Source organism: Saimiri boliviensis, chromosome 4 (genome assembly GCF_048565385.1).
Source record: "Saimiri boliviensis isolate mSaiBol1 chromosome 4, mSaiBol1.pri, whole genome shotgun sequence".
NCBI classification, from domain to species: domain Eukaryota; kingdom Metazoa; phylum Chordata; class Mammalia; order Primates; family Cebidae; genus Saimiri; species Saimiri boliviensis.
The window spans coordinates 18,464,496-18,491,338 of NC_133452.1; the positions used below are offsets into that span (position 1 = coordinate 18,464,496).

The following is a 26,843-nucleotide window of genomic DNA, read 5'->3' on the forward strand; positions in this document are numbered from 1 at the left end:
ATCTCACAGAATCTCTTCCTCTTTTTCCCAGGCTTACAGGTAATTCTCTTTTGCAGAGACAATGTAGAATGCAGAGAGAATGGAGTGGAATGTATATTCCAGAACCACCTGGCCAGTTCCCTGCCTACCCCTTGTCTGAATGCTCTTGACTCTCTTGGTCCATGATGTTGATGTTCAATCGAATATTATGCACTTTCCTTAACCCTGACAAATGACACATTTGGCTGTTTGATTGCATTCTCATGTCTCTGCTTTGGCTACTTGCTGCTGCAACCATGGCCCTCCCAGACTAATCCAGTGCTGGGATCCACCCATTGACACAGTTTGGATGTGTCCACACTCAAATCTCATCCTGAATTGTAGGTCCCATAATTCTCACATGTTGTGGGAAGGACCAGGTGGAAGCTAATTGAATCATAGGGGAAGTTTCCCCCATCCTGTTCTCATGGTAGGGAATACCTCTCACAACATCTGATGGTTTTATAAAGGGAAGCCCATTTCACTTGGTTTTCATTCTTTCTCTTTGCCCGCCACGATGTAAGACATCCCTGCACTGTGATTGTGAGGCCTCCCCAGCCACGTGGAACTGTGACTCCATTAAACCTATTTTTCTTTATAAATTACTCAGTCTCAAGTATACCTTTTTTTTCTTTTTTTTTTTTTTTTAAGACAGAATCTCCCTGTGTCTCCCAGACTGCAGTGCAGTGACACTGTCTCAGCTCACTGCAGCCTCCGCCTCCCAGATTCCAGCAATTCTCCTGCTTCAGCCTCCCAGGTAGCTGGTATTACAGGCACACACCACCACACCTGGCTAATTTTTTGTATTTTTAGTAGAGACGGGGTTTCACCATGTTGGCCAGGCTGTTCTCGAACTTCTGACCTCAGGTGATCCGCCCACCTTGGCCTCCCAAAGTGCTGGGATACAGTCATGAGCCACCGTGTCCAGCCTACGTCTTTATCTGCAGTGTGAAAATGGACAAATACACCCGCCCATGCACCTTTCTTGGGAATTTTTCCCACCTAACTGGGCCCTGGCCTCAAAGGTGGACACTGGCAACTTAGTCAGTTACCACTTTACTCTTCTTAGGCTCTACAGAGCACTCCAAACTCAAAGCTCTCCATACAAACAAAATTTTGAACATTTTGGGGGTCTTTTTTATTAAGATGTTTTAGAAAATGTCTTTAAAATTGTCTAATGCATCCAAATTAAACAAATACCTCCAAAAATAGAGCTGTATGAAAGTCAAGATTCATATGTTAGCAGTCTAAAGTTACAGAGCTATTTAAAGATTTTTCTCTACTTGATTTTTGTGGTTTATCTGGCAAGCCCACACAGAGGATAATGCTTACTAAGTGCTTGCTGGATGAATAAATCAATCAATAAGCTTTCTATATCCTAATTTCATGATTTGGGTTTTATCTTTGATATTGTCTTCTGATTGCGATAACTTATCCATCTGGCATTTTCAGGCAATTAAATGTTTCAGTAGGTACAATTTCCTGCCAACTGAAGCACACCAGCTTAAAGCCAAGAACTAGCTATGCTTTAATTATCAGGATGAAATTATTTATAAGTGTATATTTTCCAATTTTGGCAAATAGCGTACATATAAATACAACTTTATCTCTTCTTTATAAGTCACAGTCATTGCAAATATCACTTATTGTATTGTGCTACAATACCATCAACTGCTTTTGTCTCTGCATCCTTGGGTTATTACTTTTTAATGCTGTATCGGCTCTCTATCTGGAATTTTTATTTTTTAATCTGTCTATGAAAGTAATGTAACTGCTATTGCTTATATTTTATGTAAAATACATGAGTACCTTTTACGTGACAGTATGAAAGCCTCTTTTTTTCATGTTTCTACCTATGACCCATCCATTTAGTATACAAGTACTACAACAGGTAAAAAGGGATTAAGACAAGACCAAGCTGAGGCTCCATCGACAAAGTTGCTATTTCAAGGATCTTGGCTATACTTCAGAAAATTAAGGTTACTAGAAATGTTTGACTTCATAGAAATGAAGGATTACTGTATGTATTGTTCATTTTAATCACAGTTCAGCATAAATAAGAAACTGCATCTACTCTCTTTGTGTCTGCCTAGATTACCTGCATTTACCATTTAAACCTGTGCAACTTTGCTTTTCAATTTGCATACTCTCCGTCCTTACCAGAACATGCATCTCATAGACAGCAACAGAAAATTCACCATGGACAGAATGAGCTTACATAATTTGCTTTCATAATTGATAGTTATTTAGGCATAATCCCAATTAAAATTAGTGATTTACCTATAGTGAGGTAAGGGAAGAAATACCAATCCACCTGAAATTCTTGCCTTGGAGAGATTTCTTCTATAATTCAAATAATATTTATTGACTCTCTAAGCCCTGGAGAAATGCAGGAAAAAATAATTTCTTCTGGCCTCAAGAAGCTTGGAATATTTGGAGAAGAAAAAATTTAAAACAATCCAGTAAGGGTAAAAAGTACCCTGAGAGAGGCATGTATGTGTTGCTTGGGGAGCCTAAGGAAAGATAAATAAATCTCTTAGGGAAGACTGCCAGAGGAAGCGGTATTTGAGCTGGATCATGAAGAAATTCTTGTTACCAGGTGAAGGAGGTGAGGAGAACATTCTCTCCATGAGAATAGCTGTGGGCATATGGGAGGCAGCCGGAGGAAGGCAGAGGAGTGTTGCTACCAATTTGCATGTGATGTCTTTAGGCTCACAGTCACTCACCGCGGACCCCACCAGGGTCCTGCCACTCCCAGAAGGCTTCTGAGTTTTCCCCCACTGGCAGGAGAAATTGCTTGGGAATTGATTAAAAAGAGGGAAGCATTGAAGATGGCTTGGGCAAGTGGAGGCAGATTACCGCCATTACTGACGCAGGAGAGAGACACACATCTGAGCAGATGTCATTGCAGTTTTGAATATATTTTGGTGTTCACGGACCATGCAGGCGAAGCTGTCCCCCAGGCACTTAGGTGGCTTCCAACTTATGTTACTATACTCAGGTGCAATGTTTCTTTTTGTTTGGTTGTGGTTTTTGGGGGGGTTGGTTTGTTTGTTTGTTTATTTTTGAAGTTTTTTGTGGGGAGGGGGTTTGAGAGGGAGTCTCCGTCACCTAGACTGGAGTACAATGGTACGATCTCGGCTCACTGCCTATTGGGTTCAAGCAATCTCCTGCCCCAGCTTCCTGGGTAGCTGGAATTACAAGCACACTCTATCACACCTGGCTAATTTTCGTATTTTTAGTAGAGATGGGGTTTCGCTATGTCGGCCAGGCTGGTCTTGAACTCCAGAGCTCAAGCAATCCGCCTGCCTCGACCTCCCAAAGTGCTGGGATTACAGGCATGAGCCACCATGCCCAACCAATATTTCTTTACAAAATCAAATTTTCCACCAACACACCTTTACAGATATCTAATAGAAAAAGCTCCCTTCCCTCTCCCAGACTTCTCAACTCTTTCCCCTATTTCCCTTCACAAAACCACTACATGGTTCGGATCGTTATTATTTCTGAAGTGGACTAGTCTGAATAGCCCCCGACTGGGCTCCCTACCTCCCCTCAGCTATGTCCAGCCCTTTGAATATAAGGATGTTTTTGCTTATCTGTGGTTGCAGATATCTCAAAAATTATGCATAGAATTTTTTTTTTTTTTTTTAGCTCATCCTCTGTCATTAGTGTTAGTGTCTTTTATGTGTGGCCCAAGACAATTCTTTCAATGTGGCCCAGGGAAGCCAAAAGATTGGATAGCCCTGCTACCCTCTAAGCCAGTCCTCCTTGAGCAAAATCTTTTACTCAAAAACCTTCTCTGGCTTCCCATTACCTATGCAATGAAGCTTGAGTCATTAGACGGACTTTTTTTTTTTTTTTTTTTTTTGAGATGGAGTCTTGCTCTGTCACCCAGGCTGGAGTGCGGTGGTGCCATCTCGGCTCACTGAAACCTCTGCCTTCTGGGTTCAAGTGATTCTCCTGCCTCAGCCTCCCGGGTAGCTGGGACTACAGGCATGTGCCACCACGCTCGGTTAATTTGTTGTATTTTAGTAGAGACAGGGTTTCACCATGTTGGCCAGAATGGTCTCGATCTCCTGACCTCATGATCCACCCGCCTCAGCCTCCCAAAGTGCCAGGATTACAGGTGTGAGCCACCACCCCCAGCCCAGACTGACCCATTCCAATGATGCCTACATGCCTCCAGTGCCATCCCATGCCTTTGGTTTCACCAAGTATCATGTCCCAGGCTCCCTGCAGCTCATTCATTTCCTGAGCCATCTTCACACACCTCCATTTCTTCTTTGTTCCTGCTATTCTTTCTGCCTCCAATTCCTCCCGACCTCTTCTGCCTGACAAATTCCTACTCATTCTTCAATGCTCACCTCTTCTGTGAAGATGGCTCACTTCCCTTACAGAAAAAAAAGTCATTGCTCCTTTTTCCAAGTTCTGTCAGATTTTATACCTGCCTCCATCATGGCACTAATTGTACTGTTGAGCCCCAATCTCCCTGCCTCATCCACTAGACTTGATTTTCCAGACACCTTTGGCGCATCTTTGCATATTCAACCTCAATTCAGGCATGACGATTCCTCCGTGTTTTAAAAACAGAAGAACAAAAAGGAATATGTTACTTGAGTGTAGCTGTTTCAGCTTAAGAGTACTTTTCATGCCAAATGCTGCATTTCGAGGCTCTTGAGGCTGTGTGCCTCCCTTTCCCTTCCCACAAACCCTCCTACGAACTCTTCCAATCCACTCTTACCTCCCCATCCTGTCCAGAAAAACCTTTCTTTGATCCCGTTTTTACAGCTGCTGCCTCATGCCTCTCTTCTCTTTGGTCACCAAGCTTCACATTGTTCTACTTGGAGGTCACTCCCCGTTCCCTCTCTAGTCTCCCCTCAGCCCAAAGCAAACTGGCTTCAGCTCTCCACCACTCTACCAAAACTGCCTCTCAAAAATCACTGACAATCTCCCCACATTCGAATCCTCAGTGTGAACCCCTCCTCTTCTCATTTCACTCTCCTCTCCCACTGGGTTATTGGCGCCACTGCTTCTGAGACTCTCCATGCCACAATCTCAGCTTCACAGGGACGTCACACTATCTTTCTAAAATACTGCAATGCTCACACTTACCACACTTCATATTCTACAGAGTAAAGAATATTCCATCTTCATAATCTAAGCCATTCCAGTCTTCTCTCTTGTCACAGATCCACCAAGAATAACATGTTCCAGCCGTACAGGATTCACCATTTAGCATTCTCTGAATATACTATGCACTTGCAAGATTTCAGGCCTTTGTTCAAACTGTTTCCCCTACGGGATCTGTCTCTCCTCGCCACTATAAGCCTACTTATCTTTCAAAGATAAACTTAATTATCTCCTCTCCCATAAAATCTTCCCTTTATCTAGAAGTTCCTATAGCACTTTATTAATTCAATATATATAACACTTATAATCTTATAATATGGCAAAGTATCTGAATACCTGTCTCCCCTATTGAATTGTGAGCTCTTTATGATCAGGAACTGTGTATTATTCCGATTTTAGCTTGCCAAACCTTTAGGACCTCATATATGATAGGCGTTCAATATATATTTGTTGAGCTTAATTAAATTAATTTGAAGCAAGGAAGCTCCAAACAATAGGAAGAGAGCCATTGTTCCTTGAAATTGACTCACAGTCCAGGACTTAACCAAACTAAGTACTGTAAAATTCAGAATATTTTCAGGTAAATTTTATACTACACCGGATGCTTCCACTCACGGACATGCTCTCAGGTCATTACTTTTTGTTTCTCAAAATTCAAGTTGTCTCGCAAAACATCTCCGGAAAGGAGCTCTGCCTCCAGGTGTGTCAGCTGACCCTGAAGAGTCTCCAACTTGGTCTCTGCTTTCTGAGCCCTCTGGAGAGCTTTCTGGTGAAACCCAGACTCCTTTCCCAACTGTTCAACGAGCTCAGATATTTGGGCTTCAAGCTGGGAGACCATCTGGAAACAAAGAAACAGATCAAGAATAAGCCTTGTTTTAGATGCAAGGAAGGATTCACATCTACTGCTCTGCCTGAGCAGCATAACTCCATGATACCAACCTTTAGCTTATCTTTTAAAATCCCATGTAAAATATGTAATTGAGAGCTGTATTTGGCTCTGTTTGAAATAATCTACATTCATTATTGAATAAAAATTTTTGATTGGTATTTTTAATTTTTATATAATTCTTTTAACAGGTTAAACAAGAAAAATTTATGGATAACATTGACTTACCCCAAAACTATTGTTAAGAGTTTCAAAGTTTCATAGGAAAATGAATTAAGACAAAAAGTCCTGTAAAAAAGTCTACCAAGAGTCATGCCCCAGAAAAACTCTTCCACCATTTTGAGTTGACTTAAGATTGGACAGTGAGTTAATCTTGGTAGGTAACGCTGAGGCATTACGGTGAATTCATGTACAGACGTATCCTTTTTCAAACTTTTTTCAACTTTCTATCAAAGATTAGTTGCCTATGCCCTAAATTCCAGGGATACTGACTCTACACTATATAGTTATAGAGTAGTATCATTTTTGCCATGGAGTGGTCAAAATCTCTTTAATATGGTGACTCCAAATAGGGTCAGTGTCATGGTACAAGAGGGCAGGGGGATCTGAGTACTGTCCCATGTTAAAGTCCCTCCAGGCTCTCCACAACCCACCTGATTTCCCCAATGGTCCCATCCTTCCCAGGAGTTGCTCTTCTTGTCCTGCTCATCCCCTTAAACCAAGAGTGCAAGTTTACCAAAGACCTCAGGGACACTCTCAGAAAACTCAAACTGATTTTACTAAATCCAGTTTCATAAAATGTTGAATTCAATAAAACCACCAAGTCCAGGGTGATAAATTTGTTTTCTTTCCATGGTTTATTTTGGAAGAGGATGGGAAAACATAGTATTGACGTAAGAGTACAGTACCATTCTCACAGAAATGGAAACATCCCATTTCAGATTTTTACCGTCTAAATTTTTAAAAAGAAAACAATTTCTGTTTGCCTATCTATAAACATCCACGCTTAAACACTTAAGCTGTCTTCAAACTTTTTGAAAGGCAATTACATGAGAGAACAAAAGTATTTGCTCTGAATTATGCTCAGAGCCTACACTGAGAACCAATAGAATTCAATAAATCAAAGAAGAAATTCCATCTTTATGAAAGGAAAATACCTTCCCCATGTTCTATCATTACAAAGTAAGAGATGCCCAAAAAATATCCTTTAGCCACAAAAAATATAAACAAGCAAAAAATAATCCCCTGAGATCCCACCACCCAGAGGCACAAACTACTAATATTTTTAGATAATTTGTTTTTATGTATTATTAAAATATAGTTGAAATATTATACATGCAATTTCATTTCTTTGTTTTTACCTAATTGTATTTTAAGCGTCTTTCCCATGACATTCGAAATTCGTAATTAAGATTTTAACTACTGACTTAAGAACTCATCATGAGAATGCTTCATAATTCACTTAAGCATTCCTTTATAAGAAAAAAAAATCCTTGCGAGGTCTGAGAAAAAAAAATTTTAATAATAAATAATAGAAATAAAGAAGAAAGGGAAAACTTGACAATGATTAGAGCTGTCTGAAGACACTGTCCAGTAGGGAGTGGATTCCCAGTCACTGAAGATGGCTGGAAATCGGCTAACAGGCACATCTCACTTTATTGCACTTGGTTTTATTGCTCTTCACAGATTTATGGCAACCCTGCATTGAGCAAGTCCATCGGCGTCATTTTTCCAACAGCACATGCTCACTTTGTGTCCCTGTGTTACATTTTGGCAATTCCACCAAGATTTCAAACGTTTTAACTACTATGAAATCTGTTATGGTGATCTGTGATCAGAGATCTTTAATGTCACTACTGCAGTGTTTGGTGTTCCACAAACCACTCCCAAATAAGACAGTGAACATAAATGATAAATGTATATGTTCTGACTTTTCCACCAACTGGCTGACCCCACCTTTCCCTTCCTCTCCTTGGGCCTCCCTATTTCCTGAGACACAACAATATTCATGTTAAGCCAGTTAATAAACTTGCAATGGCCTCGAAGTTGTCAAGTGAAAGGAAGAGTCAGGCCACTGCCGTGGCTCACGCCTGTAATCATGACACTTTGAGAGGCCAAAGTGGGTAAATCCCCTGAGTTCAGGAGTTATGAGACCAGCCGGGCCAACACGGCAAAACTTCGTCTCTACTAAAAATATAAAAATTAGCTGGACATGGTGGCGCATGCCTGTAGTCCCAGCTACTCAGGAGGCTGAGGCAGGAGAATTACTTGAACCTGGGAGGCGGAGGTTGCAGTGAGCCAAGATAGCGCCACTGCAACAGAGCAAGACTCCGTCTCAAAAAAAAAGAAAAAGAAAAAAAAAGAAAGGAAGAGTCACACTTCTTTCATTTTAACAAAAACTAGACATGACTAAGCTTAGTAAGAAAGGCATGTGGAAATTTGAGACAGGCCAAAAATTGGGCCTCTTACTCCAAACAATTAGCCAAGCTGGGAATAGAAAGGAAGCATTCTTGAAGGAAATTAAAAGTGGTACTCCAGGCCGAGCACAGTGGCTCACGCCTGTAAATCCAACACTTTAAGAGGCCCAAGCCCGTAATCCCAGCACTTTGGGAGGCCAAGGCGGGTGGATCACGAAGTCAAGAGATCGAGACCATCCTGGTCAACATGGTGAAACCCTGTATCTACTAAAAATACAAAAAATTAGCTGGGCATGGTGGCATGTGCCTGTAATCCCAGCTACTCAGGAGGCTGAGGCAGGAGAATTGCCTGAACCCAGGAGGCGGAGGTTGCGGTGAGCCGAGATCACACCATTGTACTCCAGCCTGGGTAACAAGAGCGAAACTCCGCCTAAAACAAAAAAAAAAAAAAGAGGCCGAGGTGGGTAGATCACCTGAGGTCCAGAGTTCAAGACCAGCCTGACCAAAGTAATGAAACCCTGTCTCTACTAAAAATACAAAAATTAGGTGGGTGTGGTGGTGGGTGCCTGTAATCCCAGCTTCTCAGGAGGCTGAGACAGGAAAATTGCTTGAACTGCAGAGGCAGAAGTTGCAGTGAGCTGAGAGTGCACTATTGCACTCCAGCCTGGGCAACAGAGCAAGAATCTGTCAAAAAAAAAAAAAAAGAAAGAAAAAAAAGAAAAAAGAAACACTACTCCAGTAAACACAATGATATAGTTTGGATATGTGTTCCCTCTGAAATGCATGTTGAAATTTGATCCTCACTGTTTGAGGTGGGCCTAGTGGGAGATGCTTGGGTCATGGGAGCAGATCCTTCATGAATGACTTGGTGTCATTCTTGCAGAATTGAGTGACTGTTCACTCTTAGTTCCCATGAGATCTGGTTGTTGAAAGGAGCCTGGCACCTCCTCCTTTCTCTTCCTTTCTTTCTCTCTGGCCATGTGATGTCTGCCCCCCTTCCTCTTCTGCCATGAGGGAAAGCTTCTTGCAGTTCATCACCAGAAGTAGATGGCACTGAGCTTCTTGTATCGTCTGCGGAACTGTGAGCCAAATAAACCTCTTTTCTTTATGAATTACTCAGCCTCAGGTATTCTTTAAGGCAACACAAGTGGACTAAGACACACACAAATGATAAGAAAAAAAAATAGCCTTATTGCTGATATGGAAAAGGTTTTAGTGGTCTGAATAGACATCAAACCAGTCATAACACTCCCTTAAGCCAAAGCCTAATCCAGAGCAAGGCCCTAACTCTCCTTAAATCTAGGAAGCCTAAGAGAGGTGAGGAAGCTGCAGAAGAAAAGTTTGAAACTAGTAGAGGTTGATTCATGAGACTTAAGGAAAGAAGCATCTTCATAACATAAAAATACAAGATAAAGCAGTAAGTGCTGATGTAGAAGCTGAGGCAAGTTATCCACAGATCTAGCTAAGATCACTGATGAAAAGGGCAACACCAAACAACAGAGTTTCAGTGTAGACAAAACAGCCTTCCATTGGAAGAAGGTGCCATCTAGGACTTTCGTAGCTAAAGAGGAGAAGTCAATGCCTGCCTTCAAAGCTTCGAAGGACAGGCTGACTCTCTTGTTAGAGGCAAATGCAGCTGATGACTTGAAGTTGAGGCCAGTGCTCATTTACCATTCTGAAGACCCTAGGCCCCTTAAGAAATATACCGAATCTATTCTGACTGTGCTCTAGAAATGAAACAGCAAAGCCTGGATGATGGCACATCTGTTCATAGCATGGTTTACTGAATATTTCAAGCCTGCAGTTAAGACCTGTGGCTCAGAAAAAGATTTCTTCAAAATATTACTGCTCATTGACAACATACCTGGTCACCAAAGAACTCTGATGGAGATGCACAAGGAGATGAATGTTGTTTTCACATCTACTAACACAGCATTCATTCTGCAGCCGATGAATCAAGGAGTCATTTTGACTTTAAAGTCTTATTATTTAAGAAATACATTTCATAAGGCTACAGCTGCCATGGACAGTGATTCCTCTAATGGATCTGGGCAAAGCAAATTGAAAACCTCTAGAAAAGATTCACTATTCTTGATACCATTAAGGACATTCATAACTCATGAGAAGAGGTCAAAATATCAACATCATAGGAATCATCTCATTGATGATGACTCTGAAGGGTTCAGGGATTCAATGGAGGAAGTAACTGGAGATGTGGTGAAAATACAAGAGAACTAGAATTAGAAGTGTAACCTAAAGATATGACTGAATTGCTGCAATCTCATGGTCAAACTTGAATGGATGAAGAGTTGCTTCTCATGGATGAGCAAAGAAAATGTTTCTTGAGATGGAATTTACTCCTAGTGAAGATGCTGTGAACATTGTTAAAATGTCAATAAGTGTTTAGAACATTACATAAACTTAGTTGATAAAGGAGCAGCATGGTTTGAGAGGATTGACCTCAATTTTGAAAGAAGTTCTGCTTTTGGTAAAATGCTATCAAATAGCATCACATGCTACAGAGAAATTTTTTGAGAAAAAAAGAGTCAGTCGATGTTGTCAACTTAACTGTTGTCTTAAGAAATTGCTACAGCCACCCCAACCTTCAGCAGCCACCACTCTGATCAGCAGTAACCATCAACGTTGCAGCAAAACCCTCCACCAGCAAAAAGATTATGACTTGCTGAAGGCTCAGACAATTGTTGGCATTTCTTAGCAATCAAGTATTTTTAATTAAGGTATCTATGTTGCTTTTTAGGTATAGGGTTATTGCACACTTAACAGACTAGTATATAGTATAAATATAACTTTTTTTTTTTTTCGAGACGGAGTTTCGCTCTTGTTACCCAGGCTGGAGTACAATGGCGCAATCTCGGCTCACCGCAACCTCCGCCTCCTGGGCTCAGGCAATTCTCCTGCCTCAGCCTCTTAAGTAGCTGGGATTACAGGCATGCGCCACCACGCCCAGCTAGTTTTTTGTATTTTTAGTAGAGACAGGGTTTCACCATGTTGACCAGGATGGTCTCGATCTATTGACCTCGTGATCCACCCACCTTCCAAAGTGCTGGGATTACAGGCTTGAGCCACCGCGCCTGGCTAAATATAACTTTTATAAGCACTGAGAAACATTTTAAAATTGTGTGACTCACTTTATTGTGAAATTTGCTTTATTGCAATGGTCTCTGATGTATGCTTATATCAATTAAGAATGTCACAATGTAGATTGAAGTGCTACTTGAAGAAGGTTAGACTACATGAGCTCTGAATGCTCCAATCCTGTGCTTTTATGGCTCTCAAGTTTCCAGACCTATAATCCAATTAATTCTACACTTCTGTGTATGTGCTTGAAATTAGATATTTGTTGATAAGCTATTCAGAGCCACATCCAAGGAATTATATTTTTCAAGAAAATTTTTAGTGCCATTCCAGAACAGGAAGCTATGAGAAACCTCATTTTATATTTCCTACCTGTCCTGATTACCAATAATAAAAATATCTACTGATACATCCATAGTGATATTAATAAATATATCTTACTAATATAGCAGATAAATCTGATCTTTTTTTTAAATCGCTCATGCCAGTGCATAAATCTGATCTTAATACAAGAGAAACAGTGTTGATCTTGGTATAACAAACAATGTAATCTACAGAAAACTGGCCACAAGATGCTGCCTCCCAAGGGACTGATTCGCATTATTAGAAATACGGTACATCAGGAGATGCGGTTTCACATTGGACTGAAAGCAGGAAGTACTTCTACCCAAAGACCCTTCAACATCTCCTATACCACAAATGGCATAGCAGAGAGAACGAAACCAAGAGAAAATTGATTCAATAAACCTCAAGTGGAGAGAGGGAGAACTGTGTGATCACTTAGCCACGGTCAGCACACCAGTCACTTTACCAGAAAAAAGCAAGCCTTCTGTAGAAATCAATCAGTGTGGTCTCCATTCTGAAGCTGACGCCCTGAGTAACTGCAGTAAGTTAGCCTAAGGGAGTGACACTGACCCTGAAGGAAGACGCAAGCATCTGACGTAGACCAGAGTGTGGGACAGGGTCTTTGGAGTCAGATAGCCCTGGTTTCAAGTTCCCCTGCACGACTTACCAGCATGTTAACTGAAACAAGTAATTAACCTCTCTGAAACTCATAGACTTTGCTATGATGACTCAATGAGCTGATTTAGAAAATTTGAGCAGCCCAGTATTTCACACCGTATTGAAATTCAAGACATTGTGTCCATTTCTGTCATCAGGGTTACTGCTCCAGTGCATGGGTTCTGTCAATCCTATGCTCTCACCATGAGGAGCTAAAGAATACTTCAGGAATTGTCCTATGTCATGTTTCTCAAACTATTTTCAGCATAGTCCTTCTCTCAACTAGAAGTCTTTTTGAAAAGAACGAATAATGAACAAATGTGTTTGAATCAACGGCAAGAATGTCCCTCTTGCATCTTCACTCTGTCTGGACCCAAGGGTGCTCTACAGAACCTTGAGACTCAGCAAAGTATGACTTTAAAACCATAATTCACAGATCGCTGAAATGTACAGGGGATACCTGCCATGCCAAGATTCTGGTGTCCAGAGAGAAGAAGAGAGCCCTCCTGTACTCTGTCACATCACCGAATTTAGCTTCAGAAGCTTATTTAGGTGTCAGTGCATACACTACCACCAAGTTTTTTTCTAATTAAATTTAGATAAATTAATTCAAATAAATTAACTTTCCAATCTGACTGGCTCTTGGGAACATCAAATGCCAGTGCCTGAGTGAACACATGTGCTGCACCAAAACTATAACTCGTGTTGTTTTCCACACTAAGAAGTCTAAACAATAAATCTTTCTTTTCTGTCTTTTCTTTTTTTTTTTTTTAGGATCATTTCTTAACATATACCTGATATTCTATGGGACAAAATGCACCAGATATTTCAGCACTGGAGGTGGGCAGTGGGGGCTGAGGGGGGACTTAAGAATACATATTTTTAAACCAAAAAAAAAAGGGCACTAAAGCACAATATAGTTAAAGAATAAGCTGTCTGGTTTTTAGAAGTACAGTCATAATGCCCTAAAAGAGTTAATTCAATACCCAGGGACAACTATGTGTTGATTTCACCAGAGAGACATTTTTGTCCTAAAATTAAACCAAGTAGAAGCAAAAAAAGTTCTACACTGAAGAAAGAGCCACTTGGGTCACTTAAAGTCCAGTGCCTTTTAGACATAAACTCTTTTCCAATTGTTCAAGCTGTAATTTTCACTTGGGAACTATGAAAGTTACCAGGTACTAGAAAGTGTCGACCAAACCCTCCTTCCCTCCTGTCGGCATGTGTGGCCAGCACTGTTGACTGGCTAACCCTACCCCTCCTCCTCTGTTCATCTCAACTTTTGTTTTGAGTTAAATTAGGTCCTCCCAAACAAGGATATTCTGAAGCCCCCCATTACCTCAGAATGTGACGTTCTTTGGAAATTGGGTCTTTACAGTGGTGATAAAGTTAAAATGAGGTCCTTACGGTGGACTCTAGTTCAATATGACTGGGGTCCTTATAAAAGGATAAATCTAGACACAAAGACAAACATGCATAGAGGAAGGCAATGTGAAGACGCAGGAGGAACACTATCCCCGTAACAAAGAATGCCCGAGGCCAGCAGAAGCTGGGAGTGAGGCGTGGACGGAGTCCCCCTCACAGTGCTCAGAAGTAGACAACCCTGCCAGTGCCTTGATCCCAGACTTCTCATCTCCAGAACTGTGAGGCTAGAACTTTCTGTTTTTAAGCCACACAGTTGCAGTATTTTGTCATGGCAGCCCCAGGAAACTCCTGTAACTGGAGAGGCTGGAAAAGCTGGAAATTCTGTCTGTTCACTCTCTCAGATGCCCTTGTAGCCAGGAGCGACCATGTAACGTAACTACGGACAATGAAATGTCCCAAATGGAAGTGTGCTGGTGCTTCCAGGGAGATGCTCACTTTAGTAGGTGGCAGGAATAAGAATAGGGCAGGAGGCCGGGCACAGTGGTTCACACCTACAATCCCAGCACTTCAGGAGGCCAAGGTGGGAGAATCAACTGAGGTCAGGAGTTTGAGACCAGCCTGACCAACATGGAAAAAAACCCTGTCTATTAAAAATACAAAATTACCCAGGCCTGGTGACACAAATAATGACCAAATGAGTTTGAATCAAAGGCAAGAAGGTCCCTTTGCTACTTGGGAGACTGAGGCAGGAGAATCACTTGAACCCGGGAGGCGGAGGTTGCGGTGAGCCAAGATCACACCATTGCACCCCAGCCTGGGCAACAAGAGTGAAACTCCATTGCAAACAAAACAAAACAAAACAAACAAAAAAAAAAAAAAAAACAGAGCAGGAGAATGATAACATCTCAGGTCCTTTATAGCCCAGTCCAGATAGAGGCTTGTGAACTTGTATTCATTTGTCTTTAATTTGGGAAAAGATGTAGAAATTGTCATGGTTGACTTCTATACCTAATCAAGTATCATTCAGATGAATAGGCAGTTAGGAAACGAGAGAGAGAGAGAGAAAGAGAGAGAGAGAGAGGAAGAAAAAGAACGGAGAGAGGGAGGGAGGGAGGAAGGAAGGGAGGGAGGAAGGAAGGAAGGAAGGAAGGGAGGGAGGGAGGGAGGGAAGGTAAAGAAAGAAAGAAAAGAAAAAGAAAAGAAAGAAAGAGAAAGAAAACAAAATTGCCTCAAAATTCTAAAGTAAAATCTGAAAATGTTGTAACTTTCTGTCATTGTGCAAGAAGTCATTATTTCATAAACATCTGCTATGGTGTCCTGAAATTCCAAGGCTAAGTAACAACTAAATACTCATTTAGAATTTGTGGGAATCTGGCAGTAGAACATTCCTCTAAGACAGCGGTTTTCAACTGGGGGCAACTTTGACCCCCAGGGGACATTTGCCAGTGTCTAGAGATATCTGTGGTCATCACAAACTGGGAAGGGGAGTGCTACAAGCGGGTAGAGGCCAGGGACACCGCTCCAAATCCCGCAATGCACAGGACACGCCCCCACAGCAGAAGATTATCCTGTCCAACATGCCAATAGTTCTGAGGCTGAAAAACCTCGTTCTAAGACAGAGTAAAGCTTCTAAAAAGAAGATGAAACCTTGCCAGAGGCAGAAATTGCAAGGAACAAGTGGAAATGACGTGCTGTCAAAGTGTGGGTGGTGGCCTGAATTCTACGGAGAATTGCAAACACAGGAGAGGAAAAATGGATGGCACAGGGGTAAACAAGACAAGCAATGCTGGGGAAGGGAGCCAGCCTGAAGTGGAGAATGTGCCAAGCCAAGCCTGAACCCACCGCAGGGCCTTCACATCGGTATTACTCAGCCACTGACTGTGTGCGTAGCCATGGCAGCTGGCAGGGACACGCAGCCTCCTCAACAAACAGATTCATCAATTTGTAAAGCTCCCATTCTTTAGAAACATTTCTAAGACAATATACGAAATCCATTTTCTCCTGATTTTACTTGAAGATGAGTCACACAAGACACAGGCTATATGCTTGATTTCAGGCTTTTAAATAGGGAGAGCAGCTATTGAAAAAAATTACAGGGTAGGAAAGGCAGACAAAGGCACTAAAAAGACTGAATCATTTAATTTTTATGGGGAGTGGGAGAAAGCATACTCAGCTTAACCAATTTACATCATTTGGCTTTAGAAAATAAACATATACATCATCCCAGTAATTGGGTGCCTTGCTTCACATGCAGGAATTAAAATAGTTTTAGAAAAATGCTTGAAAATATAGAAGGAGAAAGCAATAAAATGAATAAAATGAAATGGCAAAAACAAAACAAAAAATAATTAGCTATTGAAGTACAGATGTTCCTCGGCTAATGGTGAGGTTGTATCCCAATAAATACATCGTAAGTTGAAAGTTTCTTAAGTCAGAAATGCATTTAATATACCTAACCTACCCAACATCACAGCTTCACCTACCCTACCTTAAAAGTGCTCAGAACACTTGTTAGCCTATATTGCGGCAAAATCATCTAATGCAAAGCCTATTCTATAATAAAGTATTGAAAAATCTCATGTAATTGGTTGAATACTTTACAGAAAGTGAAAAACAGGATGGTTGCGTGGGTACTCAAAGTATAGTTTCCACTGGATGTGTATCACTTTCACATCACTGACAAGTTGAAAAAAAAAAAACTTAATTCAATTCTCAGGAGCTGGAAATCATCTGTATATCTATTAGCATTTAAGGTAAATGACTTAATGAAGTTTATTTCCAAACCTATAAATAATTTTCTTTCTCAATCAACTACCTCTATGTAAACTGAGTGACAACAAAAACTAAGTCACTTGCAGAGACCTCTACGCATTAGAACGGAGGACAGCCAATGAGCACTCGGCATTTTATCTCCACAAAGAGATAGAAAGTGCGCTTGGCTGAAGGCGCCCCTAGGGTTGCTCCTAGAGCACGTGTGAATTTCGGAGAGTTTTTAAAGGGAATTTACTGACGCTAAAGGAAATTGACAAATGCAACCCTGAACTTTGAGCTAGTGATTGTTCTGAGTATTTCAGTAACACTAAAAGAAGGCAAAACGCATGTTCTCCTTTCAAGTGAGCATGACATCAACAGAAGAAATAGTTCATAATGTAATTATACATGGACTTTGGAGATCATTTACTTTACAGCCTCATTAACTAGGACTTCTACAATTTGGGTTTGATGATAACTTAACCAAAGTCTGGGTTGAAATGGACTCTGTTAGGTAAAGATTTATAGAAAAAGAGAATTCTTGATAGTATAAACAAGATAACAGAGTTAAGCAAACATCAATCATATATGTGAATAAAGCCATTTCTTAGATAGGTCCCCAAAAAGGCTGTTCTGAGCACCAACACATTTTGAAAAAGAGGAGAAGAGGCGGAAGAAGGAGAGGCAACAGCAGCAATAGTTAATATTTACTGTTGTGACTTGCCAGACAATGAGTTAAGATCTTTATAACAATTTTTTTCATTCAGTACATACACTAAACAATAATCTGATCAGGCAGATACTGTCACAGGTCTGGGAACCTTTATCTGCATTTCCAAAATCCAGGATATTTCATAACTCATTTACTGACAAAGCTTGGTCTGACCTGATCCAGCTGGGCAGCAAATCCTGACCCAAAATGATAAGAGGCTATTTATGGTCCTCATTTATCCCACTTAGAGTTGCTCACAGGCTTTCCTTGAGACCTGTGAATGTGATTGACAGGAGGGAACTTCCAGATAGCACAGTAGAAGGCTGTGGAAGGCTGCACTCTGCATTACCTTTCTAAGCTCTGAAAAATTCTGAATTTAAAAACACGCTGGGCCCCAAGACTTTCAGATAAGGGGTCATGGACCTTGTGCTAGCCCCTTTCTGCAGGTGAGGAAACAAAATCTCAGAGACCATAAGCTCAAGAACCTGCCAGCACTCACACAGCCTGTGAGTGAATATACAGCAGAGATGGGATTCAGTGCCAGGCAGGTCCAACTCCAGAACCTGCATCCTAGTTTGATGTTGCTTGAGGGACTCCCATGCCTTTCTAAGTACTATTGAAACAGAAAGTAATACAACCACATTTAAATGGTACTTTTTTTTTTAGAGACAAGGTTTGCTTTGTTGCCCAGCCTGGAGTGCAGAGGCAAAATCATAGCTCACTGCAGCTTTGAACTCATGGGCTCAGGAAATTCTCCCACTTCAGCCTTCCAAGTAGTTAGGACTTCATTTTTATTTTTAGTAGAGAAAGGGACTGTGCTATGTTGCTCAGGCTGGTCTCGAGTTCCTGGCCTCAAGTGTCTATCTTGGCCTTCAAATGGACTGGGGTTACAGGCCTAGACCACCCCTGGCCCTAAATGATGCTCTTAGCTAATTGAGATAAGTCACTGATATGGTTTGGCTGTGTCCCCACCCAAATCTCATCTTGAATTGTAGCTCTCATAATCCCCACATGTCATGGGAGGGACCTGGTGGGAGGTAATGGAATTATGGGGGTCAGTTTTTCTCATGCTATTCTTGTGATAGAGAATAACTCTTGGGAGATCTGATGTTTTTACAAATGGCAGTTCCCCTGCACACCCCCTCTCTTGCCTGCCACCATGTATGATGTGCCTTTGCTCCTCCTTTGCCTTCTGCCATGATCATGAGGCCTCCGCATCCATGTGGATCTGTGAATCCAATAAACCTCTTTTTCTCTATAAATTACCCAATCTCAGGTATTTCTTATAGCAGTATGAGAATAGACTAATACAGTCACTTACTGAGCATGCTAAGTGAATGAGCTTACTGTTCTTAAGATGTCTGTAAACAGCCATGACCCACTCACCCTGTCCCTGCTTTCTTCCTGGCTGCCCATTTCTCGAATCTTCTCCAAAATGGTATCCTCCGTGGACCCAGTTGTGCTCAATCTGCCCCTAAGGAGGGCTGCGATTCTCTCCCTAAATGAGGAGTTCTGGCTTTGTGAGGCTGTGACCGCATCCAGACTGGCCTTCAAATTCTTCTCCAACTCAGAAGAGCTTTTCTTCAGGAGGCTCAGCTCCTCCTTTGAGGCATCCCAGACCCGCTGGCCAGCAAGTAGCCTTTCTTGGAAGAGCTTAACTTCCCTCTCAAGGGCTTCTTTTGCTTCTACAGCACTGACCAGGTCCTAAAATGATTGTAGAAAATGAAGACAATAACATCAGTAGTCTACCGGGTACACCTGCATTTGCTATAACATATTCATTGACTTTGCCTGCTAATGACTACAAGGAGTTGGGTTCATCACTCATTCCATTTTTAACTTCAAATTCCCTATAGTCTCCTCATAAAGTTCTTAAATACCAATGGTATGTCAGGAAAATTTAAGTGTCTTTAAAACAGAGAAGGGGGCCAGGCGCCGCAGCTCACGCCTGTAATCCTAGCATTTTGGGAGGCCAAGGCGAGTGGATCACCTGAGGTCAGGAGTTCGAGAACAGCCTGGCCAACATGGTGAAACCCCATCTCTACTAACAAAAAAATTCAAAAATCAGCGGGGCGTGGTGGCACTCGCCTGTAGTCCCAGCTACTCGGGAGCCTGAAACAGGAGAATCACTTGAACCCGGGAGGTGACAGTTGCACTTAGCTGAGATCATGCCACTGCACTCCAGCCTGGGCAACAAAGTGAGACTCCATCTAAAACACACACACACACACACACACACACACACACACACACACACACAGAAGGGATATAAAATCTGGGTTAGAAAAAAGAAGGAAACTTTGACACATAAGCCTTTTCTGTGTGGAACTCTGGAAAGAGTTAATAAAAACAAATCACTGGATAACATATTAGTAGATTCAGTCCATATGTAGACTATGTTTACAGAACTATCTTTTTCAAGCATGGTGTATACAGAAATTGATTTTTAATGAACAGTAAGCTCTCAGAGTCCTAGCTAGGTACTAACAATTATTTAAATAAAGATGCCCCCTTAATACTAGTTTAAATAACAAAGGAATATTCTCATAAAAACATCATTGCATAAAGATATTCATTGACTTCCAACATTCAACATTCATTACATATCCCCTTGTCTCATAAAGACAAAACTAATGCAGTAAGAACCTGAAGAAAGGAAACAACTCGCCATTTGGTAGGTGGGAGGATTAAAAGTAGAGGGAAAGTATCATACTTTGAAGAATATTAAATCTTAAAGAATATAATGTGGGCTGGGCACAGTGGCTCACACCTATAATCCCAGCTCTTTGGGAGGTCGAGGCAAAGGATTGCTTGAGCCCGGGGGTTGGAGACGAGACTGGGCAACGTGGTGAAACCCCCATCTTCCATAAAATAATTAGTCATGCATGGTAGCACGTGCCTATAGTCCCAGCTACCCGGGAGACTGAGGTAGGAGGATTGCTTGAGCCCAGGAATTCTAGGCTACAGTAAGCAGTATTTGTATTAATGCACTCCAACCTTGGTGACACAGCATGACCTTGTCTCAAGACAAGAACAAAAGAACATAACATGTGAGATTAGGTTCAGAAAAATAATGAAGGACATAAAGAAGGTTACCCGTGCACTGAATTCTATTTACCACAATCTAGAATGGTCCACAGAGGCACCAAAGAAACATCTTTAAAACTGATTTTTAAAAATTATTTGTTAACTTCAAGTTCCAAAATACATGGATTCACATTAAGAAAGATTACGCAGCATGTTAACCAGCATTGCTATAGTATTGCTGCCTAGTTAACAGGTTAAAAAAAAAAAAAAAGTTATTAAACATAGTATGTTAGAGGTAAAAAGCACTAAAAAGAAACACAGTATCTTTAAATAACAGACTCTATATCCAAATGAGCTGGTAACATTTCAGGCTGCCAGTTAAAATGCAATCATCTCTTTTGCATTAGAACTGGGCTTTAAAAGATATTCCTCTTCATTAACAGCTTGGAAACAGGAAAAAGGATAGCCTGAAACACTAGTTTCTATTTTTTATAGAAAACATAACATCTTTTTTTTTTAAATAATCATTATGGTGACTTTTTTTAAATCAAGGAAGTCTCAGGCATCAATTTGAAAGAAAAGTCACGGAGTAGTTAGGTAGTTGGAGAAGCCTGCCCTTTTCAGAAGTGTAATAACTCAACTAATGATGGAATCTATTTTGTAAAATGCCTTTTGCTTTTCCAAGTCTTGGTTTCCCCTTTCCTTTGCTAAACAGGTCGTCACCGTAGAAGAGCCCCGCTGCTGCTGCTAATCAAACAATGGTCCTTAAAGCAGAGTCGAGGACACTTTATCACAAATTCAATATTTTAACAGTTTACAGATTGCTCTTCAGATCGTAATACAATAGCTTCTCACTTGCTCAATTAGAGTAATTTTATAGTATCAGTACTAGTGATAATAAATTGGGTGCATATTTTACTTGGAAACTACAGTCATTCCTTGGTATCCTTGGGGAATTGGTTCCAGGACCCCGGAGGATATCAAAGCCTGAGGATGCTCAAGTCTCTCTCCCATATAAAGTGGAATAATATTTTCATATAAGCTACACACATTCTTCTGTATACTTTAAATCATCGCTGGATTACTTTCAATACCAAATACAGCTTAAGTGCTAGGTAAATAACTGTTAACGCCGGGCGCGGTGGCTCGAGCCTGTAATCCCAGCACTTTGGGAGGCCGAGGCGGGTGGATCACGAGGTCGAGAGATCGAGACCATCCTGGTCAACATGGTGAAACCCCGTCTCTACTAAAAATACAAAAAAATTAGCTGGGCATGGTGGCGCGTGCCTGTAATCCCAGCTACTCAGGAGGCTGAGGCAGGAGAATTGCTTGAACCCAGGAGGCGGAGGTTGCGGTGAGCCGAGATCGCGCCATTGCACTCCAGCCTGGGTAACAAGAGCGAAACTCCGTCTCAAAAAAAAATAATAATAATAACTGTTATCATGTGTTGTTTTTCTTTGTCTTATTTTTATTTTTTAATTTGTATTGGATTTTTTCCAAATATTTTTGACCCAAAGTTGGTTGAATCCACAGATGTGGAACTTGTGGATGCAGAGGGATTACTGCACAGTCTGATGTGTGGTTAGAGAATTGAGGTCCTAAATTCAATAATGCCAGGATGAAAATTAATCCTAATCCCTTTAGAATTCTAAAAGTATATATATATTCACTTTTATATTGATAGGCAACCCCTGATGCAAAAGGGGGAAGTTTCCACAGTCATTAAAGTGATACTTTTAACCAATTATTGACTAAACACCTCAAAATACACAAAAATTATCTCAGATGCTTCTGACCTATGGTGTTACTACTGTTGATTTGGAGTAGACAAATTAACTGGCAGCTAACACCAGCATAATTAAAATATTTCAGCTATGAGGAATTTTTCTACCCCAGTATCATAACATTATTTCACTGACTTCGAGAAAAGGGCCAAAACAATCCTCTCTAACAAATCCAAAGTATGTTTTCTTTTTAAACCTTGGCATCAACAGTTATGTCTAGTGAAAATCACGAAATTAGTTTGTGTTTATAGAATACAGTGGTGTCTATGAGCAGGTTGGGTTTCTCTTTCCTAGACACATTCAGGAAAAACTAAGCTGTTTCTTGTATAAAATGCAGGACTCAAGAGCCAGAGTGCCAAGGCCTTGAGGATGGCCACTCCCTTAGTGCCCTGATTAAGTGCTGCAGGATTCGGGGGGCACAGGGCTGATCTTCTGGAAATAGATGTTCTCAGACTGCAAATGCAATTACCTGTGCAGCTATCAGGAGAAAGCCACCAGAGTGGAGTCTGGTTGCATGGCTACCTCGAGGATACACCGAAGCACCGAAGCAAGTGGCATAAAATCATGTGACGTCAGTACCACTGGCCAGGACCTGGGAATTGCCGTCAGACCACACTGACATACAGATCAAGAAACAAGTAGCTTCCTGCCAGCAAAAGCAAGACTGATCTCCACAGAGGGAATCACAGAGGGCAGGGCCTATAGACTGTGAGGGAGATCACTTCAAAAATTTTTTTGTAATTAACAAATCTTTAGGTTCAGTCTGACTGATGCCACAAATGTAAAATCCCTTCAAAATTACTTTTAACAAAAACTTTTATAAATAATATGATTATGGTATTCAGTTTAACTTCCCGTTTAACTGTGTAAGTCTGCATCAAGTAGTGAAATCATCCAAAGGGTTGTGTTTTAAGAACAGAATTAATTCCTGTTCTGTTGCTATTTTATGGATTTCATACACATGAGATCAAATTGCCACTCAAAAATACAATGACTGATTATCATCAGGACAGAGAACCTCTGGCTTGAGCTTAATTCCTTCAATTCTAGATCAATTTTATAAAATAAAAAGTCAATTGGTTAATTCTACCTATTGCAGTTATGACTAGCAAAAAAAACTCAGAAATTCTCCCAAACACGCAGTGTCACACATGGCTGGTTGAAGTGTGAACAGGTATAATTTTGGTATAAATACATAACAAAACATAATATGCACATATCTTTTGGCCCTGCAATTTCAGTCCTGAGAATATATCCATAAGATAGGTTACTAAATACAGAAAATGAGGAATATGCAGTTATTCAATTATAATATAGCAAAAGGCAAGGTACTACATGAATATTCATTGATACATAACTACTTAAACAAATATGAGACATCCATACGATCAAGTACGATGTAGTCCTGACAAGGAGTTCAACCATTGTGGATGACAGTGTGGGGATTCCCGAAGAACTTAGAAATAGAAATTCCATTTGACCCAGCAATCCCATTACTGGGTGTATATCCAAAGGATTATAAATCATTCTATTATAAAGACACATGCAGTCTATGTTCATTGCAGCACAGTTTACAATAACAAAGACCTGGAACCAACCCAAATGCCCATCAATGATAGACTGGACAGGGAAAATGTGGCACATATATACACCATGGAATACTATGCAGCCATAAAAAACAATGAATTTGTGTCCTTTGTAGGGACATGGATGAATCTGGAAACCATCTTGAATCTGACACAAGAACAGAAAATCAAACACCACATGTTCTCACTCATAGGTGGGTGTTGAACAATGAGAACACATGGACACGGGGAGGGAAGCATCACACACTGGGGTCTGTTGCGGGGGACTAGGGGAAGAACAGCAGGGGGTGGGGAGGTTGGGGAGGTATAACATGGGGAGAAATGCCAGATATAGGCGACAGGGGGATGGAGGCAGCAAACCACATTGCCATGTATGTACCTATGCAACAATCCTGAATGATCTGCACAGGTACCTCAGAACCTAAAGTACAGTAGAAAAAAAAAAAAAAGAAGAAGAAGAAGAAAGAAAAGAATGGGAAGTTTTTTACAGATCAACATGAAAGACTCTCCAAGATATAGTTCATAAAGAAAGTAAGGTGTCTGATAGTGCATCTATACAAATAATAATGGTACATACTATAGTACTATTTGTGCCTTTATGAAAAGAATATCTCCAAAAACATGCATAAGCAAATGCCAATTCTCATCATCTCTAGAGAAAAGAACTATAGCCAAGGTTCAGAAATGAAAGAAAGATGTGATATAATAGTGGCAACTATGAAAACACTGAGGAATTTCAGTCCATTTGAAGTGTCCAGTCAACAGTGATATGAGCTCAAATATACACACTGCACGTGCACACACACAAAAGGTAACGTATTTAGAATGAGGGAGGTGATACCCTGCTCTATTCCTTTGAATTACACCAAGCCTGAAGTTTGGCATTCAGTTCTGGGATTCAAACTTTAATACAGATTAAACGCTCCTAGGGCAGTGCTATGCAAATTTACAATCTGGTACCGCGCCTGCACCTGCTGTTCCCAGTCCCAACAAGATCATTTCAACCACTGAGGTTAAGAGATTAGCCATTTCTATAGCAAGTTGACACTGATCCAACATCCAAACACCATGGACTCCATTTTTGAACAAAGTACGGACCTATTCCGGCTTTGTTAGACTGATGTGGTAAGAGGCCAGTGGCGAGACTTGCGTATCTGTCATAGAAATTTGATATTTTAAGGCAGGTTTGCCAACTATAATCTAAATAAGTATATAAAATTCAGCACCTGGGCCGGGCGCGGTGGCTTATGCCTGTAATCCAAGCACTTTCGGAGGCCGAGGCAGGTGGATCACGAGGTCAAGAGATCGAGACCATCCTGGTCAACATGGTGAAACCCCGTCTCTACTAAAAATGCAAAAAATTAGCTGGGCATGGTGGCACATGCCTGTAATCCCAGCTACTCAGGAGGCTGAGGCAGGAGAATTGCCTGAACCCAGGAGGCGGAGGTTGCTATGAGCCGAGATCGCGCCATTGCACTCCAGCCTAGGTAACAAGAGCAGAACTCCGTCTCAAAAAAAAAAAAAAAAAAAAAAAATCCAGAACCCATTTCTTTCATCAAAAGAATTTCATCAAATTGAAACATAACTATAGCTTTACAAAATAAATTAATAGAACTATCTACAGATGAAGGATTGAAGATGGATTTTGAAAACACATTTGTTTCAGACAGGCATGGTGGCTCACATCTGTAATCCCAGCAGTCTGGGAGCCCAAGGTGGGTGCATCACTTGAACTCAGGAGTTTGAGACCAACCTAGGCAACATGGTGAAATCCTATCAATTTTTTTTTAATAAACAGAAAAAAAAGAAAACTGAAAATACAGTTGTTTAATTTTGGGTACAAGGTACATATAAAGATATTGAGATTGCTGAAATTGCTTTAAAATCTATTTTCAACAAACCTCTGTTAGATTTATTGCACAGGAAATTGTTTCTGTGTTTTGCTTTTCAGATACTTACCATAGAAAACATTGTCATCAATCCAACCAAGATTACCTAAGTGAACCAGCAAGAAGCTAGCTCATTATCTCAAACTTTACATACTAACATAAGCAGTATTCATTCAAAGTGTGTATGTAGAACTTTAATACAGGGAATTTTAGTCATAATAAAACTTATGGCTGAGCCCAGTGGCTCACACCTGTAACCCCAACACTTTAGGAGGCTGAGGCTGGCAGATCATGAGGTCAGGAGTTTGAGACCAACCTGACCAACATGGTGAAACCCCGTCTCTACTAAAAATACAAAAATTACCTGGGCATGGTGGTGGGTGCCAGTAATCCGAGCTACTCAGGAAGCTAAGGTGGCAGAATTGCTTGAACCCAGGAGGCAGAGGTTGCAGTGAGCCAAGATCGCACCACTGCACTCCAGCCTGGGTGGCAGAGCAAGACTCTGTCTCAAAAACAAAAACAAAAGTTATGACTAAAAAATAACAAAAGGAAGGTTATGAGTATAATAGTGATATTAGTGATTCATTGTACTAATCTCCTACACACAAAGAAGAATGTGTACAATTGGGGTAATTCTATTTTTTTTCTTGTGTTTATTCTGATTTTCATTATTAAAATTTAATTTTATGTCGTGGCTTCTAATACTTAAAATTTTGGACTTATGCTTCGTGTATTTTTTTAACTGTATTTGGGCTCTGGGGTACATGTGCACGTCCTGCATCCTGCAGGATTGTTGCATAGGTACTCACATGCCATGGTGGTTTGCTGTCTCCATTCCCACCACCCCCATTACCTATGTCAGGCGATTCTCCCTGTGTTAACCCTCCCCATCTTCCCCATCCCACCGACCCTGCTGTCTCTCCCCTCCCCTACTCTCCACGCCCACACCTAACCCTGTAAGTGACGTTCCCTTCCCTGTGCCCAAGTGTTCTCATTGTTCATCATCCATCTATGAGTGAAAACATGCGGTGTTTGGTTTTCTGCTCTTGTGTCAGTTTACTGAGAATGATGGTTTCTAGTTTCAACCATGTCTCTACAAAGGACATGAACTCATTGTTTTTTATTGCTGCATAGTATTCCAGGGTATATATGTGCCACATTTTCTTTGTCCAGTTTA

The 26,843-nt window shown here is 40.9% G+C and overlaps 1 protein-coding gene across 1 annotated transcript in view; it reads right to left on the bottom strand.

Moving 5' to 3' along the window:
* The window catches only part of CCDC170 (coiled-coil domain containing 170), a 129,551-nt gene that overhangs the window by 28,436 nt on the left and 74,272 nt on the right, over positions 1-26,843 (bottom strand). Inside the window, exons 6-7 of the mRNA XM_010331419.3 lie at positions 18,767-19,084; positions 5,789-5,989 (exon numbers count right to left, since the gene is read on the bottom strand). Of these exons, the coding sequence (XP_010329721.3) occupies positions 5,789-5,989; positions 18,767-19,084 (519 nt within the window). The remainder of the gene's footprint in view (positions 1-5,788; positions 5,990-18,766; positions 19,085-26,843) is intronic.